The 17,771-nt window shown below is 47.0% G+C and overlaps 1 protein-coding gene across 1 annotated transcript; it reads right to left on the bottom strand.

Annotated features, from left to right (window-relative positions):
• Positions 1–261: 261 nt before the first annotated feature.
• On the bottom strand, positions 262–8,011 carry LOC144110158 (uncharacterized). The gene is made up of 3 exons (XM_077643000.1): positions 7,734–8,011; positions 2,568–2,833; positions 262–1,376 (listed from the first exon to the last, which is right to left on the bottom strand). Exons 1-3 carry the CDS (start codon positions 7,872–7,874, stop codon positions 338–340), a joined length of 1,446 nt encoding a protein of 481 aa, XP_077499126.1. The 5' UTR covers positions 7,875–8,011; the 3' UTR covers positions 262–337.
• Positions 8,012–17,771: the final 9,760 nt, after the last annotated feature.

The following is a 17,771-nucleotide window of genomic DNA, read 5'->3' on the forward strand; positions in this document are numbered from 1 at the left end:
ATGGTGGCCTTGTGAGGGGTTATGTCGTGAATTTTTGTTTCTGAAAATTGTTGCCGACATCTGTACATGCTACCGACATCACGGCAAGGCAACGACGGCGCGAACATTTATCGCTATCTGCCGCAGGTGTTGTCAAGACACGCATGTTCCAGCCAGTTCTTTTTTGTGTTCACTGACGCTTGAGAGGAAGCTTTATATTCCATAAACCTCAAGATAAAAACCGCAAAGTTAAAGCACATCTTTTATTTCCATCTGTGTTTGTTATGCAGGAGAATGCTGAAGAAAACAATAAAATTATAATTGGCCCCACTGAGAAACTGCTAGTCCATGGTGCCAACTACCAAACAGAATTCGACACTGTTGGCTTTTTTTCATGCACATCAGAGCCAGCGGCTGTGATTGGACGCAAGACCGCCAGCTGCGGTGGAAGAACAAGCGCTTTCTTCAAAGTCACCCTCTCCTCCAACAAATCTTCGTCCACACGAAACATAACAGCTTGAAGAGCAGTTCCGTTCGCGCAACGCCGCAACGCCGAGGTCTTCGAAGAAAGCACAGAGTCGTGACTCGTTGAACTTCCTTCGACAGCCTCAAGTGGTTGACAATTTGCCCTGCTAGGCCAGACATCTCCACTCCACCACGTCAGAAACACAGCCTGTGTTTTGTCACACACCTCCAGAAAACGGGGGTTCCTAAAACAGCAGTTGGCCGAAGAGGCCCCACCCTCGGTCCTAACCCTTGTGGTCCCAGCCTTGAAGACCAGTCTTTCTTCGCTACCCAAAAGCGCAAGGCATCGCGTTCGCGCAGAAGACCGCAGTGCACAGTCTCGAAGCATCAGGGATGTCAAGACGACGTCGGGGACGCCTTGTACCGCATCTGCGTTGTACCAGGGCAATAGTTGCGCCGAAGACGTATTGAAAGCGAGGTCGTCGTCGTTTCTGGGGGAGCCGTAAGCGATGACCTGCCGTGCCCCTTGTAGCCGGTAAGACGTGGCGAGAATCGTCACGTGGTCCAATTCGGCGCCGTGGTCGACATTCAGGCAAACAACAAACGCATCTCTCTTATCTGGAGGGTCGACGAACACCGTGTTGACGGCGATCCAGACGGTGGAGGTGCGGCTTGGTCTCGCTTGAATTGACACCGCAACCGGCACCCGGTCCGCGGGCTGACCTGTGGCGATCCTGAGCACGACAGGAACCGGCTGCGCGTTCAGGTCTGATGCGTTAGTCGGGTGCATTGAGAGCTGCTTGCAGTGCACAGCGTCAGTTGGAAATGAGTGCGGGTAGTCCCGGTAAACAACCCGAGCCCGAACAAAGCATGTGTAGAGAAACCCCGCCGTGGCGAGCGCAGTGACACGAATGACGGGTTTGGACAAAGACCTGCCGAAAGAAAATGAGAGATATCAGAATTAGTGAAGCAGTTTGTTGGGGGAATGTGCAACGCACTAGATATGTTTGGCCAAACTATCAGAATAGCAGTGGCTTATTATTCCTTCTTTAACCGGCAAAGTTCAAACGTTACATGCAGGATGGACATAGATATGCAACGATGAAATTAGTATACGCATTCTAAGCCTCCAGCATGTGGTAATGTGGTAGGGAAAAATGATTGATAGCTATCATCTATAAGGCAGGCGACCGTATCTTCGACCAGTGTGCCCCAGTATAATTTTTGGATTTCCTTGCCATTGTGACTCTGCACTCTAGCCTCTGTGTCTAGCAAGAAGACCTCAATAAAATCCGAAAATAAGTTATGAAGAGCGAGCAAAGTATAACGGTGTAGTCATAGTATCCATCAGTGCGAATTAAATGTACCCATCCTATCACCAGGTAAACCACGCCTACTTCGGCAGAGAATGGATGTAGTTGTCACTGTTGTGAAAATCTTAATTTGGGTTCAGTTTAAATAGTGCATATTTGACAACGTATAAATTTGCAAAAATTTTTTTTTATTTATGATGAATAAACACTAAGTAACCTACTTTTAGTTTGGCCTTCGCAAGTGAATGTACTTAATACCGAATACAATTATTTCTTTCGGAGCAGCATTTAGAAACACACTGCACAAAGTGCCCCAACAAAGGTGCCAGCAGACAAAACTCTCCATAATAAACAAATTTTACAGTCGATCTACCAACATGCCTATAGACCCCGCCACGGTGGCTCAGTGGTTATGGCGCTCGGCTGCTGACCCGGAAGACGCGGGTTCGATTCCGGCCGCGGCGGTGGAATTTCGATGGAGGCGAAATTTTAGAGGCCCGTGTACTGTGCGATGTCAGTGAACGTTAAAGAACACCGGGTGCTCGAAATTTCCGGAGCCCTTGACTACGCCGTCCCTAATTGACTGTGTAGCTTTGGGACGTTAAACCCCCATAAACCGTAAACATGCCTAAAGGAAATCCTCGACTTGCTCAGAACTTCACCATCGCACACGAAACGCGCTCTTAGAATCGGTTTCTCGGTGTAAACAAAAGCTTTTATGCGGAAACTCACAGCGCATTCCAGGCACTATGAGCTCGAGTGGGCAGGTAAATCGGCCCCGTTAATAACCGTGCTCTTGTTTCTGCGTACCCTAGGTCATGGCGGTAGTGGGCGGCGAAGACCTTCAGCCCAGGGTGCGGGGACTGCCACTGGGGTCCGTGTTCGCGCCACAGAGCGTGTGGCGCCACCTCTCGGCCGATACGGTCGTTGTAGGCGTAGGACTGCTGTGACTGCTGGCTGATGCCGAAGAGCAGGCTAGCGGCCTCCAGGCTGCCCACGCGGTACAGAACGGTGCCCAGCGAGAACGGCACGGCCAGGATCACCACCATCACCAGGAGCACGAAGCCGCGCCGCATCTGTGCAGTTCGCTTTCAATATAAACGTCGGGCCTTTGGTCTGTGTACTGAGCTACATGTTACGAACAGCACTTAAATCACCGCTTTTTTTTTCGGAGCGAGTAGTAAGATAATGCGTTGTAACATATAAACAAGATGAATGAACATATTGATGTAGAGGTTAAAATTCACCTTTTGACACACTCCAAGCTGGCACAATGAGATGTTTAAAGAAAAATTTCATTTGACCAGAACACTTTTTGTTTCTATGCTGCGGTTAAATAAGGATCTAACGAAACCCGGCTACACGAAACTCTTGATCTGCGGTCAAAGTTTGATTCCCCGGAAGATACACAGGGAGTAGAATGTTGTCGTCAACCCGAAATACGAAAGTAACTTTCATACCAATCGCGATCTAACGAATTGTATCTTGAAATGAGCAAAAAAGAGGTTATTTCTGACTTATTTTGCCCACAATGTCTTACCGACTGTTTTTGTCACGCGAGCAGCAACATCAACGCACGCCGTTCACAATCGAAATCTTGTTCTGATGGGGCTGCACGCTATGTTGTCGCGCGATGCAACCAACACGGCAGTTGGCAGCGCTTGCCACTTTGACTTCGAATCCGTCATACTATTCGTCAGATAACTATCCCACAGATAACGCTAGGAATGGCGGCTGCTTCCGATATTTCATGCTTTGTGCGAGAGATGGCACTCATCGTCTCAACCATAACTTCTGGCTCGACCTGCTAGCACAATAATTCCTTTTCTCCTGCATGCTGTTGCAGATCGCATGCTTAACGGCAGCCTGCCCCACGATCACGTAATCGTGTATCTGGGCGGCATTGCCCTGTAGTATAGCTCCCACGCCGCCAAAAAAAGATTGGCGGTGGTTTAGCTCTGGTAAAGCCCGGAGCGACGCGATATCTACAGCTGGTCGAGTGGAACTTGGTCACGTTACCAACCACGTGACGAACCACGTGATCAGCCACGGCGCCACACCGCCGGCAGTTGCTCCACACCACGTGACCAACCACGCGACAACGTAGCGTTGCAGCCACAGCGGGGCGGCGCCGCCACGCTGAAGGCTCGAAATGCTACCGTGATGTAGCTATCGCTACAAAAAGCATACACGATCGATGCGATTGATACGAAAAACGCCTTCCTCAATTCCCCAAATTCGTCGATTAACGAAACAATTCGCGGCTGCCCTTCACTTTGTCAAATTGAGTTTTCTCTGCAGTAACGGTGAGTTTTGGTGAGAGCGTAGTTGTCTCCGTTGTTGTGAGAGTTCGGGTGGTGTATGCGACGACGTATTGGTCGAACCTTGCCTTACGTTGAGCGAGCACTGCGCCGAGGCCGACATCGCTGGCATCTGTGTGCACTCAGTGGGAGCGTGGGGGTCAGAATGGCGCATTATGGGCGATGACGTCAGAAGAACTTGCGGGGTGGCGTAGGCTTTGTCGCATACGTAAGACCAGGCAGAAATCGCGGTATTAGAGTTGAGAAGTCTGGTCAAGGACATAGCGATGGAGGCGAAATTCCGGACGAACCGACGGAAATAAGAACAGAGGCCAATGAAGCAGGAAAGTAGTTTCGCCGTCGTCGATTTCGGGAAATCTGCGACCGCATGCGATTAGGACGAGCCAAGAAGGAAGCCATCTTTGAATAATCAATGGCCCATAATATAGAAATGTCATGCGAGGATGCGAGCCACTCTTCAAATTGGGTTGTAGGCATAAATCGTAGATGCATTTAAGAAACTTTCAAGGCGGCTCAAAGCCTCGTAAAGTCAGAATACCAAACTTGGATGGAATGTATGTAAGAGGTGCAGATTTTTTTTTATTTCAAGCCAAGCGAAACCGTGTCCATCATGCATGTGCTCAACTCTCGTAGGTGCGCTGCGCACTCCGAACGGCATGACTTGCCGGGGTCACAAAGGCAGTCTTCTGGCGGCCAGATTCTGCTGTTGGAAGCTTCGAGTATCGAGGGCGCAAGTCCAACGAGGAAAAAAATTCTGCACCGTGGAGGCAGTCAAGGGCACCGTCATTTCTAGGGAGTCGGTAAACGCCCCGAACAAAGACACGCACTTACAGTATCTTCGCCTTTCTTGTCCGCTAGTCACATGGCTGTGATGCTGGGCCATTTTTGGTCACTACAATAACTTTACATTTATGATACTCTTACAGTAAACTTTAATCATTTGAAAAATGTGTGGGGAAGAAATTGCGAAAATAGGCATACATCATCTTGTAGGTGCCCTTTTTTTTGTGCACATTCCCACTCTCTACTACTCACTGCCGATTCGCGGGTTCTCGCATTCCGAATACGTGCCACATTTCGAGAAATCTCCTTTTTTCTGGTTTGCATCGATTCCCTCCTTGCAATGCAAGTGACGTGCCGCGTCGTCGCTTATGCTTTAGTTCTCATTGCAGAGATCACTGCCGCGCACTCGTACGCGCAAAACCGCTGATGAATCATGGCCCTACAGTATCAGGACACCGTCACCGCCCAAATTTGGCGTCGCATTCGGGAGCTGTGCTCGCAAACACCGTCCCCACGCACACTACGAACCACCCTCAATTCTCGGCGTTTTTCCCTTGCATCAACTCCTCTTCTGATTTCACGTCCCGATTGGTTATTTGCGCTGCCGTGCCCTCGCTCAAGACGAGGTTCTTTAACATGTAGTCACAAAAACGCATATGTGTTGCGCGATCTCAGTTCACGCTAAAGATTCCCACGGGTTTTCATTATACGGGCTGCTTCCATTACATGCGCCTCTTTTCGACTACCTTATTGGACTTCTACTTTCCTCCACCTTCATTTTACTAATCCCATGCAGCTTGCTACAGCACACGGAACTCGCCGTAGATCAGACCAAATAGAGAAACACTTTGTGCTGATGTAACGTTGTCATTACACCCATTTTCGGCTGAAGATTTCTTGTCCTCTTTCAGTCCTTGGCTATATTGGGACTCGGAGTATGATCAACTTTCCTTAGTGGAGCAAGCGCTCTCGTTGGCTCCCTTGTAATAGCCTGTAATATACATTTCCGCCTCCTTTCCTGTACGACATGCTTAATGTCTCAACCGCGATATAGACGGTTGCTGAATCTTCACTTTCCGCATCAGCAATTCGTTTTTCTCGTGAAATTCGGTCGTGGTTAATAGATTTAAATTCTCCAACCGCAGCTAAGGGTAATCAAAGCTTTTCTTGCCTGAAGTAACGTCTCCTTAATCCACGCGGCCGCCTTTTGTAGATTGCGTCTTGGAAGTAGACTACGAAAGTATAATGTTCCCCATATAAATCCCGCCAACTATAAAATGGCTGTGCTGATACGTTTCTTGCGATACCTTCCGCAAAACGCGATACGTTCGTGAAATATATCGACAGACTCGTTCACCAAATAAGTCAGAATCCTGAAGATGCAAAAAAATAGCACACAAATTACAATATCACTTATAAAATTACTTGCCCTGGCCACACATTGCGCTACAAACTCTATTACGCATCGTTTAAGGCGTCCTGAGGATACGCTGAGCACAGCTAAAGATTCATCTCCGAAGCCAAAGCCCCTAATGAAACTCCCCGAGGCGTTTGCAATGACAACGTGCAGCAACGGCTTTCCCCCGACATATCTTGGAGTAGGTACTTAGGCCACTAGCGCAGAACTAGGAAGCTGGAACGTGCAAGAGCTCTTTTTGCCGGTGTTTGGCGCGTCGGCCATGGCACCATGCATACGAGGAAAATCGGCGCGCAGCCACCACGGATCGCGCTTTTTATGACGTCACACCGACCGCCGGATCGTACCAAGTACGGGGGTCCAAAACCACAAGCTTAGCAGCGCTCTCCCACGTGCAACGCGCGACCCACCTCCTCAGGATTCGTCGCCAGTTGTACTACGTGAATACGTTGAGCTGTGCGAGGCATCTCCACAGTCGAAACCTCTAAAATAGCTGCTCAACATCCCTTCGCAAAATCAACAAGTGCTGCTTCAGCAAATAGTCACTCCCCGCCCCCTCCTCTCCATTCCGTGATGTCTGCGAGGCTACCGCTTGCTCTAAAATTTTGCGTGTAAAAAAGGTAATGGATGAGTGGCATATTCACCTAATATGTCCGTGCAATACGCAGAAGGATGAATGCGCAATCTTCAGTGACGCTGTACTCCAGGTATTGCATTAAAAAATTCATCAAGTTGAACGATGCACGTTTGTAATACCAAAGGCCATCTGCTTTTCAGAAGCCCCTGCAGAGTTGCCAGCAGAGCTTCTCAGCCGCTCAAGGTGAAGCTTAACTTTTGGAAGCATCGCTTTACCAGCTTCTGCTACGACACAGGAATACAGGACAGCACCAAACAATGGCAGGTCTTTATGGCAGTTGGTGGGTGTTTCATTAGAGCATTACTATTTACTCAGTAGTGCCGTAATGCTACCAAACTCCATAAGCACCGCAAGTGCTGGAAAACGATCTCAAGGAGCAAATGCGGAGAAATACATACGGGACCAGCGATACGAGCTACTCAAATTTGTTTTTGAAGTAGCTTTGTTTGTTCAGCCCAAGGTCGTGCTGACCAACAGCTATCGCCTAGCGCAACAAATAGTGCAGCTACGTGCCCTCGTAAGTGAGCAACCTCACAGCGCAGTCACACCTAGCGCCTTATTCAGCCAGCTTATCTTGTGGATAAAAAAACGTCAGTATTAGCACTGTGCGCACACTCGTGTTGTCCTCTCAATGGTCCGCGGTTGCTCTAGACCTTCATGGCATCGTGAATAGACCATTGTAAACCAAGATTACTCTATCCCTGACATCGCTATGCTGCCGAGACATTTATAATGGCTTCTTTGAAACGTCGTCACAAAACGCTGTCAAGGCAAACCCGCCACGTTTCCGTCAACCCCCGAAAACCAGCAACGCTTACCCGGTGCTGCCTGAGGATGAGCTGGCGGTCCAGCGAGATGGTGTCGTAGACGTACACCTTCTCCCAGTGGCAGAGGTGACGGTGCGTAGACCGCTGTGGGAGGCACCGCCGGTTTCTGCCGGACATCGCTCCAAGAAACATCTTTCCCGGTCACTCGTCGCTGCTGGTTCGACGGCCTCAACACACAGACTCCGGACGATGGCGGCTTGTTTTCGTCTTCTTCCTTCACGCGCATGGCAGACATCTACTTCGCTTCTTTCAGTCTTCTCAGTAAGAGAGAGAGAGAGATAAAATAATATTTAGAGAAATTAAACGCTCAGAAGTAGATGGAAACATAATCGTGGCCTGCTCCTTCACACTGGGAAAGGAATGAAAGGGAAAGGTAGGGTGGAAATGAAAGGTGGAGATATCATACTACAATGATTTGCGCACGCACACGGTGGCTGACAATCGCGGTCTATGTCTTCCACACACTGATACCCGCATTCAAAGCAGCAGGGATCGAAACTTGGGGGTGTCAGTTAGTTTTGCCCTCGATAGTGCACACTATAGTCCCCAGTACGGGCTCGTAAGAAATTGGCTTGGGTTCAACCCGACAGAACCTTGCTTACAGAGCGGAAGTTTCATCAAGCATGGTAAGGTAGTTTCCTGCACGATAAGTATTTTTAGATTCATTCGGCCGTCTACGACACACAGCCGAAGGACTGGTTCCAGCTCGCGACTCCGTCATGGCTATCTGCGAACGTCAATTAACGCTTTCCGCTTTTTAAGATATTATCAGATGAACGGCGAGTGAAGTGGTTCAGCGCAACTGCGAGGTGAGCGCTGAATCACTTTGTTCAATGCAGTTGCGAAGGCAAGCGAACGCCGCCGGCTTCGCGCGGCGAGTCATATGTTATAACGTCACAGCCGCACTACTGCTCCATCGCTTGAAGGTAATTTTTTGGAGCGACGTGACCTTGAGTATTTGCATGGGAGGACTACGGCTTCCGCTGTAAAAGGATTGCGCCTAGTGGCTTGCGGTCTTTTACTCTTTCCCTTTAACCTGTAAGCTGAAGGAGAGGTACTCAGGTATTTCAATGGCACATATGCTTAGACAGTGTAGAGCACTGGAGATCTGCCTTCGGGTTGTTTTGTATGGATCACCTGTTTTTACTACCCCTCTGTGCGAGGGCAAGATCACTTTCTGTGCTTGTGTTTTTGTAGCTGCGCGCGCGAGCCGCTCAAGCAGCAGTAGGTATTTGGGCTGTAAAACTGTGTGCACTGTCGAAGGTATCGATCCCATCTCGAATCGAGGTCCCCACAGAGGCCTTGCTTGGATCGTAATTGACGAAAGACTGCGATGGCAACGGCTCCGAAGGAACTTGACCGTGGCCCGCCACATTCTTACGCCGAGGAAGGCTGCCGGAGCGGTGACGACCAAGGGGTCGCTGGGGAAGCTTCGGTGGACACTATCGGGAAACAAATAATTAAAACGGTGTCGGGTGTCTTGGTGATAGGCCGCACCTTGGCCACGGAAGTAGTTGCCGTTACAGCTGATGTTTGAAGCTGTAAATATATTAGTACGTAAAATAGATTATTCGAGTCGTTGATTACGTCTGGACGTGTTAGGGTTGAAGATAGAAGAACCTGCTGTTGAACTTAATTTGGCTCAGGTTTATGAGCAATGTCCTAAACAACAGAACAGCTTGGTCAGAGCACATTGATATGTTTAACAGAAGACTCCCTACACCGATTTAGATAGAAACTAAACATATATACGTCATGCTATCTTAGTTCTATTTTAGGTGAACCTAACAAACGATATGAAGATTTTGTAAACGCACCTAGGACGTTTTAGGGTAATCTTCGATGCGTAAGCTTTTTAATATACGCAGATTATTGAACTGATAATCTACAGTGTGCTGTGTTGCGGGATAGCAGTACACGAACACTACACTTGTGATGACCAACATGTTCTCCTTAAGCCTAGCGTGGTGCATAAAACATGCGTTTCTGCCGATTCTGGGAATGCTAAACATACCGGACACTAATTCGAATATCTAATACTCTCAGTGCGTGATTTTGTTCATTTTTGTCCTGTTTTCACGTTAGAACACCTTGAATGGACGAAGGCATTCCAGTACGCAAAGGTAACCCCAAAAGCGAGAATTCCAGCGCAGCATAACTAAGACAAATTGCGACCACAAGGTATGAGCTTGGTTACATATATATATATATATATATATATATATATATATATATATATATATATATATATATATATATATATATATATATATATATATATATATATATATATATATATATATATATGAATTTGCCACATTTTCTTGTTTTCAGGGTGGCTAGAAGTGGAATGAATTATGTCACCGCTTTTGCTCTCCTAAGATATGACCACGATCCGTACATGGATGTGTATTTGATGGCTTAGGAGTAACTTTTTTAGGGTTGAGAAGACGGTACAAATAAGACGATATGTTTCGTACAGTAGTACCGTACATGTACCAGAAAGAAAGAAGCAGTTCTGACGCACCTTTCGCTACGATCTTTAGTCACATTACCCCCGTATCCGCATTTAACTTATTTCGTTCAGGTTTCGGTTACGGTTGGGACGTAGCTGTCAGTCACCCTCTCGAGCTTTTATTTGAAACACCTTGCAGAACGAAATGTAAATGTATATTAGCCCCTAGAATGCAAATAAAAAATGCTTTTTGAATCGAGCCCGCCAAGTTTCGTGGTAGTTTGGTGTCGCTTTGTTTTTAGTTTGACATCGTTTGTTTCAAAAGCACAAGGACATTAAAAAGGTAATAACTTATTTTCCCTAAATAAAGTTAATCTCAGATATGAATCAGTGGAAAATAGTAGAAGTAAGACGCTGAAAACACGATATGAACATATGTAGAGCTGACAGAAATTGAATTTGTAAACTTATCTCTAAAGGTAGAAAGAGGAGGCTTCAATTTTTGCATTCCAGGGCTTTCCTGTTGGATAAGAAATGCAGTTGTGGCTAGGACCTCTTGAATAATGGCGAACAGCAAGTGTTTCCGGCCGAACAAGGGGAGCAACAGCTACTGCTCTTCGAAGATATAGTTAGTGATGGATGGGGTGTAGTTCGTTCCCACAACCTCAATAAAACTTTCCTGGGCGAGTCGGTGCATTCTAAATCTAAGGAAAATAACAACCCCAGCACAAGCAACCACAGAGAAGACAAGATTTATGCGAAACAAGCTCTCTTTATGGTCAACAGATTTTTATTGGTGGAAAACAGACACCTTATGTGAGCGAGGAATCGAGATGTAATGAATGGGGGTGATATAATCGGGAATGATACCAAGCTGCTTTGAAGAACGCACGCGCGAGCAAGACATCACATCAATAAAATCATAACATACCGAAAAACAAAAAAAGTTTTTGGTGATTGAATTTTAAGAGAGCGCTGGAGACAAAACGCAACGTGCGTTCTTGCAAACTCTACATTGTTTCAATATCCACCGTACAAGGTTTTGCTGTGGGGTTCGCTGAGAGGTCAAACGACCAGACGAAATCGAGACTTATCAAAGAAAGCTACATGAGAGATGTGCATGGCTTCTGCTGTTATCACGCATACAAAAAAGAAAATGCCGCGTGCATTGTCGAAATAAAGAAGTTAAAAACAGTCTGTGCACAACATCACCGACAGGCTCCCTTCGCACGAACGCAGATACCACGGTAGCGCTTAGGCTATGAACACCTTTCACACTGCTCCATCATTCTCAGAATCACTGCGGAGCACAAATTTAAAGCATAACTGAAGTCATTGCATGAACGATGTAAAACGCTATGTCCGCTTTGCAACTGTGTCTTCTTGAGCGGGGATCTATTGCAGGCGTCATGGTTAAGTCTACCTCTGGTGGCATAAAAAAGCGTCCCTTCTAAAACATTGGGCGCGGCACTCCAAGATTGGACAGAGTGGCTCGCATGTCACAGTTCTCCGTCACTCAAAGAAGGCAGGTGACGACAAATTGGATGCGCAGGAGCCCGCTTTGGTACCGCAGGTGTTCGGCGATGGCTTCACACCCAAGGCAGTCGCCATTCTCTATGGCTACGTCCAGAGTCGTGCATACCAAGCGGCATGCCCTCGTAGGAATGCGATCCGTCACAGCTGTGGTAGTCCAAGCGGTAAGCGTAGTCATTGGCCGCTCCATTAGAGCCGACTGATTGCATCACTGCGATAAAAATAGTGCACGTTCTCAGCCATCGGGGTCCTCCGCAAAGTGACCGTAAAGGTGCGTCCAAAGCAGCGCTGTATCCACGCCCACTGAGCCGTAGCCGATCCGTAGTTGCACATTGCCCGGAGGATCACTTCGTTGCCTGCGAAAGTCGAGAGCCGGAAATTTCACGCTTGATTAGCTTTTGTCAGTTTGGGAGAAGAATAGAGGCAGGGCGATAAAAGTATGTGAAAGAGGATTCTGAGCTCGCCTTTTTACAGCTAGAACTCGATCTACACGCTCCAAGCATCCTTAGAAACATGGAATTATTAATGCGCAAGCATTGTATGGCTATGTTTGCGGCTTCATATCATCATGAGCTTGTCATCGCAATAACGTTAGAAGGAATTGAGTTATAAAAAAGAATGCTTCAGTTAGATAGAGGATCCAAAAATCTCGCAGGGTAAATCATGAGGTGCATGGGGGTAATTAGTAATTTAATTAGAGACAATTATGTTGAAGAAATGCGACAAAATGGCGTCCGTGGTCACGTGTCACCGTGGACGTTAAAAGTGTGGATGGGTTACATCGACGTCTGGTAAAAAATGTGTGATCTAGGTTTGACTTCATATGGTGCAATTAATAATTACAGCTAATGAAGTGAAGGATTAACGAATGCAATGGAGTTTAATACAATGCTTACGCATTCCTCCAAAGCGGGTGTCGCAGTGATCTCAATTATTTTGTTCTGTGCGCCCGATTTCGGTATTTAATTTGATTAAGCGTCTTTTTCTAAACCGACCTCCGAGAATATGGAGTAGACAACCAACGTGTATAGTGCGCCTTTCAGGTAGTCACATAGCGGCTTGTATCTCTGCCTTCGCTGGAGTGGTACTTAGTGATCTGCAAAATCAGAGTTCACGCGTATATTTATTTCCGCGGGTCTAATTTGCGGCTGTGTTCTTTGCGACTGAAACTATTCGCTGAAACAAAGAAAAACATACTGAAGAGAGCGATGCTGCCACGCGACTGTCTTAAACGCACCACTACACGTGCCTACTTTCGGAGGTCAGCTAAATAAAAAAAAAGGCGGGAGCCTGAACATTCTATCCATCTTAATCGGGAAATCAGCCATACAGAACAATATTTCTAAGTTTCTAGCCATGTTCGGAGCGTGTATATTGAGTTCCCGCGATAAAAATACTCGCTCAGAATCCTCTTTAGGGCATCTTTAAGTTGTAGACAACAGTAGTTTCTTTGGACTCTCGCAAAAAATGGTCTTATTCGTTTTTGCTGAGTTATGTGTGAACTGGCTCTAGCAGGCGGCATTATTATATATTTCGGTACTCAATAAGCAGCAAGGGCGCTTTAGAACGGTCATGATCCCGTACAGAATCTTCTACGACGTTAGATGGTTTATGGTTTAGGGGAGTTTAACGTCCCAAAGCGACTCAGGCAATGAGACACGCCGTAGTGAAGGGCTCCGAGAATTTCGACACACCTGGTGTTCTTTAACGTGCACTGACATCGCACAGTACATAGGCCTCAAGAATTTCGCCTCCATCGAAATTCGACCGCCGCGGCCAGAATCGAACCCGCGTCTTCCGAGCCAGCAGCCGAGCGCCATAACCACTCAGCCACCACGGCGGCACTCTCTATCTTGGAACTTCGTGGTAATAAATAAGTTTAAAACGGCCGTAGGCGATGGGCATGCTCATCCCTCGATGGCACTTGCTCCCATTATCGCCGCCGCGTAGTTAGTTTTTTTGTGAGTGTGTTCGGGCACAAGCTGGCTAAATAATTGGCTTCATCATTATTTTCTAGTGCAATGTCCCTTCCATCTTTTCTTTTTTAATAATGTTTAACGTCCCAGAGAGACTCAGAATACATGAGACGCCGTAGAGGAGGGATCCGGTAATTTGTACCAAGCTATCATTCGTTTAAAAGATGCGTTTAATAGATTGCCACCTGCCTCTCAGGCGTGCATAACGAATAAAAATTTCCTCGTGTGATGGTTGCCCTTCGTCTAGTTAAACTGGCGGTGCACGGTGTAATGCATCAGCTACTAGATAAGGGCACGTAATTTATTGAACCTTCTCGCAAAAACAAGCTGAGTGAGGTCAGTTTATCCCTATTTTTATTGAGGGGCTTAATGAAAAAGCAATTCAGGCTATTTGGGAGGCGGTGCTGGAGGGCTCCGGTAATTTCCACCACTGCTTATTTTAGGTCAGCAGCCGGGCACCATAACCACAGATTCACCGTGGTGAAAATTTCAAAAAGTTTGAACCAAAAGTCATCTTCTTCAAGTAGCTTAATTCCGACTGCAAATAAATTCTTTATTTGCAGTACACTTCAAGGGCACCTTGAAGTCCGGTGCTTTCACCTTACGCTGTGCTTGTAGGTTGCTCACGTTTATTAGATTCGGACACAGCGGACTAATTCGGCGGATATAATTTGTGCGAAATAACTGATGCAACTATATAAGGGCATGTGGTAAGCCCTGAAGTTCTCATGTATTTTCATTCTTAAAGAGCGTTTTCTCAGCTACTCCAACAGCTAGTTCATTCAAATTGTTCTGTTTTACTTCCCATTTTCTTCTTTTAACTGAAATGTAATTATTATCTTGTGTCCAATATATACAGCTGCAATTTTTTTCGCACCATGTTTTTTTCTTCTGTTTTCATAGACTAAAACTCGTTAGAAATATTACTACGTTTTCTTTGGAACCTTTGTAGTTTAGCACCTGGTTGTGTCCAAGAATACCTGGAAAAGTTAGCAAAAACGACAAAATCTGATATTAAAATTTAGAAAGGAAAAACCAAATGCTTTAATGTCTTGCCAGTAACACAATGAACAGTATCGAATACTTAGTAGCCGCTAGCCATGTGATCAGTACCAGTGCCCATTTGTTCCTTTATGTTCGCCTCATTAGCCACCCAGTCAAGAACTTTCGACGATTGCCCGCTACATGTAAAGCTATTACGAAACAGTACCATAGTGATATCATAAACAACATGGGCATCACACGAAACAACACAGGATGTCAACAAGGGTCATCCCGCCATCGGCGAATATGAAGGCTAAGTTTGGTTTATGAGGTTTTAACGTCCCAAAGCGACTCAGGCTATGAGCGACGCCGTAGTGAAGGGCTCCGGAAATTTCGACCACCTGGGGTTCTTTAACGTGCATATTCGTCGCAGAGTACACGGGCCTCTAGAATTCTGCCTCCATCAAAAAGCGACCACCGCGGCCAGGGTCGAACCGGCATCCTTCGGGTCAGCATTCGAGCGTCGTAACCAATGAGCCGGAGCGGCCGCTTAGCAGCAGGAATGAAATCTCTATGCGTGCCCAAGGATCGCGGCGAGTTTACCGATGACGCTAAGAAATCATGTTTACCCGCGAAAGCTTAAATGCCCAGTGGCGCAGAAAAGCCAGTGTCGGCGCAGGATCGAAAAATTAGGACCTGTCCATTACAAGAGGCTCCCACAGATGGCGCCAGGCACACCTTCAGCGCATCGGAAAGCCCTGTCCCTCGGGTAGCGTGCCGGACACGCAACTCCTAGGCCGAACAAGCAGAACAGTGCGGCTTGCTTAAAATGGGGAGTTTTGTGTATGTTGTGTGGTCATTCACATAATGACTGTGACTGTGAGAGAGGAAACAGTGACCGTGTCTGCGTGGGCGAGAGGAACCGCTGTCACGTCATACTATTAAGGACAGAGCTTTTAGTCTTCTAATCCCTCTTCCCCAGTGCAGGGTAGCCAACCGGAACACCTTTCTGGTTAACATCCCTGCCTTTCCCTCCTCTTTATCTATCTATCTATATTTTAAGTGTCCTCCAATTTTTGTTCAGAGTCGGTAAGTTGTTCGACGCATTCAGTGACGAAGATGAGCATTGTGTTGTTCACCCCGTTTTTCGTACATTCTAATAAACTTCAAAGTTTTACTCTCACAACTGCTGTGTTCACGCAGTACCGGCCCCCCTCCGCCTTCATAATCACCGCCATCTTGAATTTAATGGTTGGTTGTCAGACCAAGCCGTAAATAATATCTTTGCGAGTTTCCATAATTTCGAAAAAGGGGTTACCATCGCTGCTGACGCCAAAGTATTTTGGCAACAGTGCGTTAAAATGCATGCGGGTCTGAAACGGGAGCAGGCAAAGCAAACTCTCCAGTGCACGTAACTCATGGAAATAGCCAAAATTTCTTGGGCCACATCGCTGAGGGTATGCGCGTTTCGAAAATTCAAGAAATTGATATGGACATTAACAACTGTAGGCTACCTGCCTCTGGATAATTCAGGAGCTTAACTTTGATAGTTCATTGTTAACTATTAAAAATTAGTTAACCAGGCTTCTAGCAGGTCTCTGTTGAATTCTGATTTGCTACACCCCTGACAACGTTATGCCGAAAAATAGCTCTTCTTATATAAGAGCCTTCTTAAAATCTTGAGAAGCCTCTTTTCAAGAATGTTTAAGTCCTAGGTGAAACACCCTGTAGAGCGTGTGGTTATATTCTGCGTATTTAACACCTGGTTTACAGTGTGAATATGGTATTTTGCCGAGTATCCGTTACGAAAACCTGCCAGATATTTGTTCATAAAGCTTTTGAGCTGTCCCCCCGGCACTGCTATCATGCGCAAGGTGCTGCGTAAATGAGTTCAAAAATTGTTTTCATCTGGTTCTCAGTGTTCGTTTTCAACATCCCTGAAGCTCACGCCACAACTGGACTGTCAACTGAGATTTATTAGACGAAACATAGTCCCAGCAAGGCCAGCAGAGCATGCGCAACAGCCACATCGCAATTCACAGCGCATAGGGCACTCAAGATACACATCTACCGTGACCGGACTAAAAAAGCGTATTCCTTCTCGAGTAAGCGCGCCGAGGTTGTGCTAATGCAATCTTGGCCTGACAAACTGATATGGTATGCTTCCAAGATTTCTCGCTCTTGCTTTCCCTTGCCTCTACCAAGAATCACTACATTGCTGAACAGTAGAGAACACCCACATTCATTGCAATGTCGAGGCAAGTTGGCACCGTCATCAGACCCCAGAGAGGAGTGGTGCTCACGCAGCCGGTCATTAATACATAGACATGTTTGGCCTGTGTATACTCTTTCGCATGTGAGGGGGAACTTGTAGACGACCTGAACGACACACGCCGGGAAGCGGTTCTCATGCTGCGTTGTGCGAACAACGCACAACGCAGCACGAGAACCGCTTCACGGCGTGTGCCGCTCAGGTCGTGTACAAGTTCCCTACAACAAATAAAAATGAGGGCGATTCCTGTGTTCAAAGGCATAAACAGACAAGCTCACAGAAACCGCAGAAACAAATTGGCTTTATTAGTTTACATCTCATGCAGGTTTCTATCCAGGACGCGGCGCAAACGTGAGTACAGTTACAAGAATCAAGCGGTGAAAAGCCTCTTCTGCGACCTGCACGGTGCTTTAACTAGCTATCAGGGTCGAGGGAAGGGGCCATGAGTGTGCGATGGGATCTCCGAGCAAGAGGGACTATCTAGATTTTGCTATCATTCGCGACTCCCGTCTCCAACAGGCGAATCCTGCATCTTGCCCACCCAGAAAAACCCATGGTTGCGCGACGACCTCCGAAGCCGGGACCTTTTGGGGGGCTGGGACGGTGGAAGGGTGTGAGAGGATGCCTGCTGCTGCCCGAAAATTCCTGTCGGCTAGAATTTTGTTGCCCGGAGGAGAGTCTGGGACTTGCGGCTTCTCCAGGGGCTGTGTATCGAGCATCTTGGCGAGGGGTTCAGCCGCCGTGACAAGGAGATCCGGCCGGCTCGATTGGAGGATTACGGGGCAGCTTCTTCCCCTTTGGACATTTGA

Source organism: Amblyomma americanum, chromosome 11 (genome assembly GCF_052857255.1).
Source record: "Amblyomma americanum isolate KBUSLIRL-KWMA chromosome 11, ASM5285725v1, whole genome shotgun sequence".
Classification (NCBI taxonomy): Eukaryota; Metazoa; Arthropoda; class Arachnida; order Ixodida; family Ixodidae; genus Amblyomma; species Amblyomma americanum.

Coding starts and splice junctions, on each gene's coding strand:
- LOC144110158 (XM_077643000.1), bottom strand. CDS start 7,874: ATGTTTCTTGGAGCGATGTCCGGCAGAAACCGGCGGTGCCTCCCACAG. Junction 2,834..7,733: donor TCATCCTCAGGCAGCACCGG/GTAAGCGTTGCT, acceptor CGAACTGCACAG/ATGCGGCGCGGCTTCGTGCT. Junction 1,377..2,567: donor CACTACCGCCATGACCTAGG/GTACGCAGAAAC, acceptor TTCTTTCGGCAG/GTCTTTGTCCAAACCCGTCA.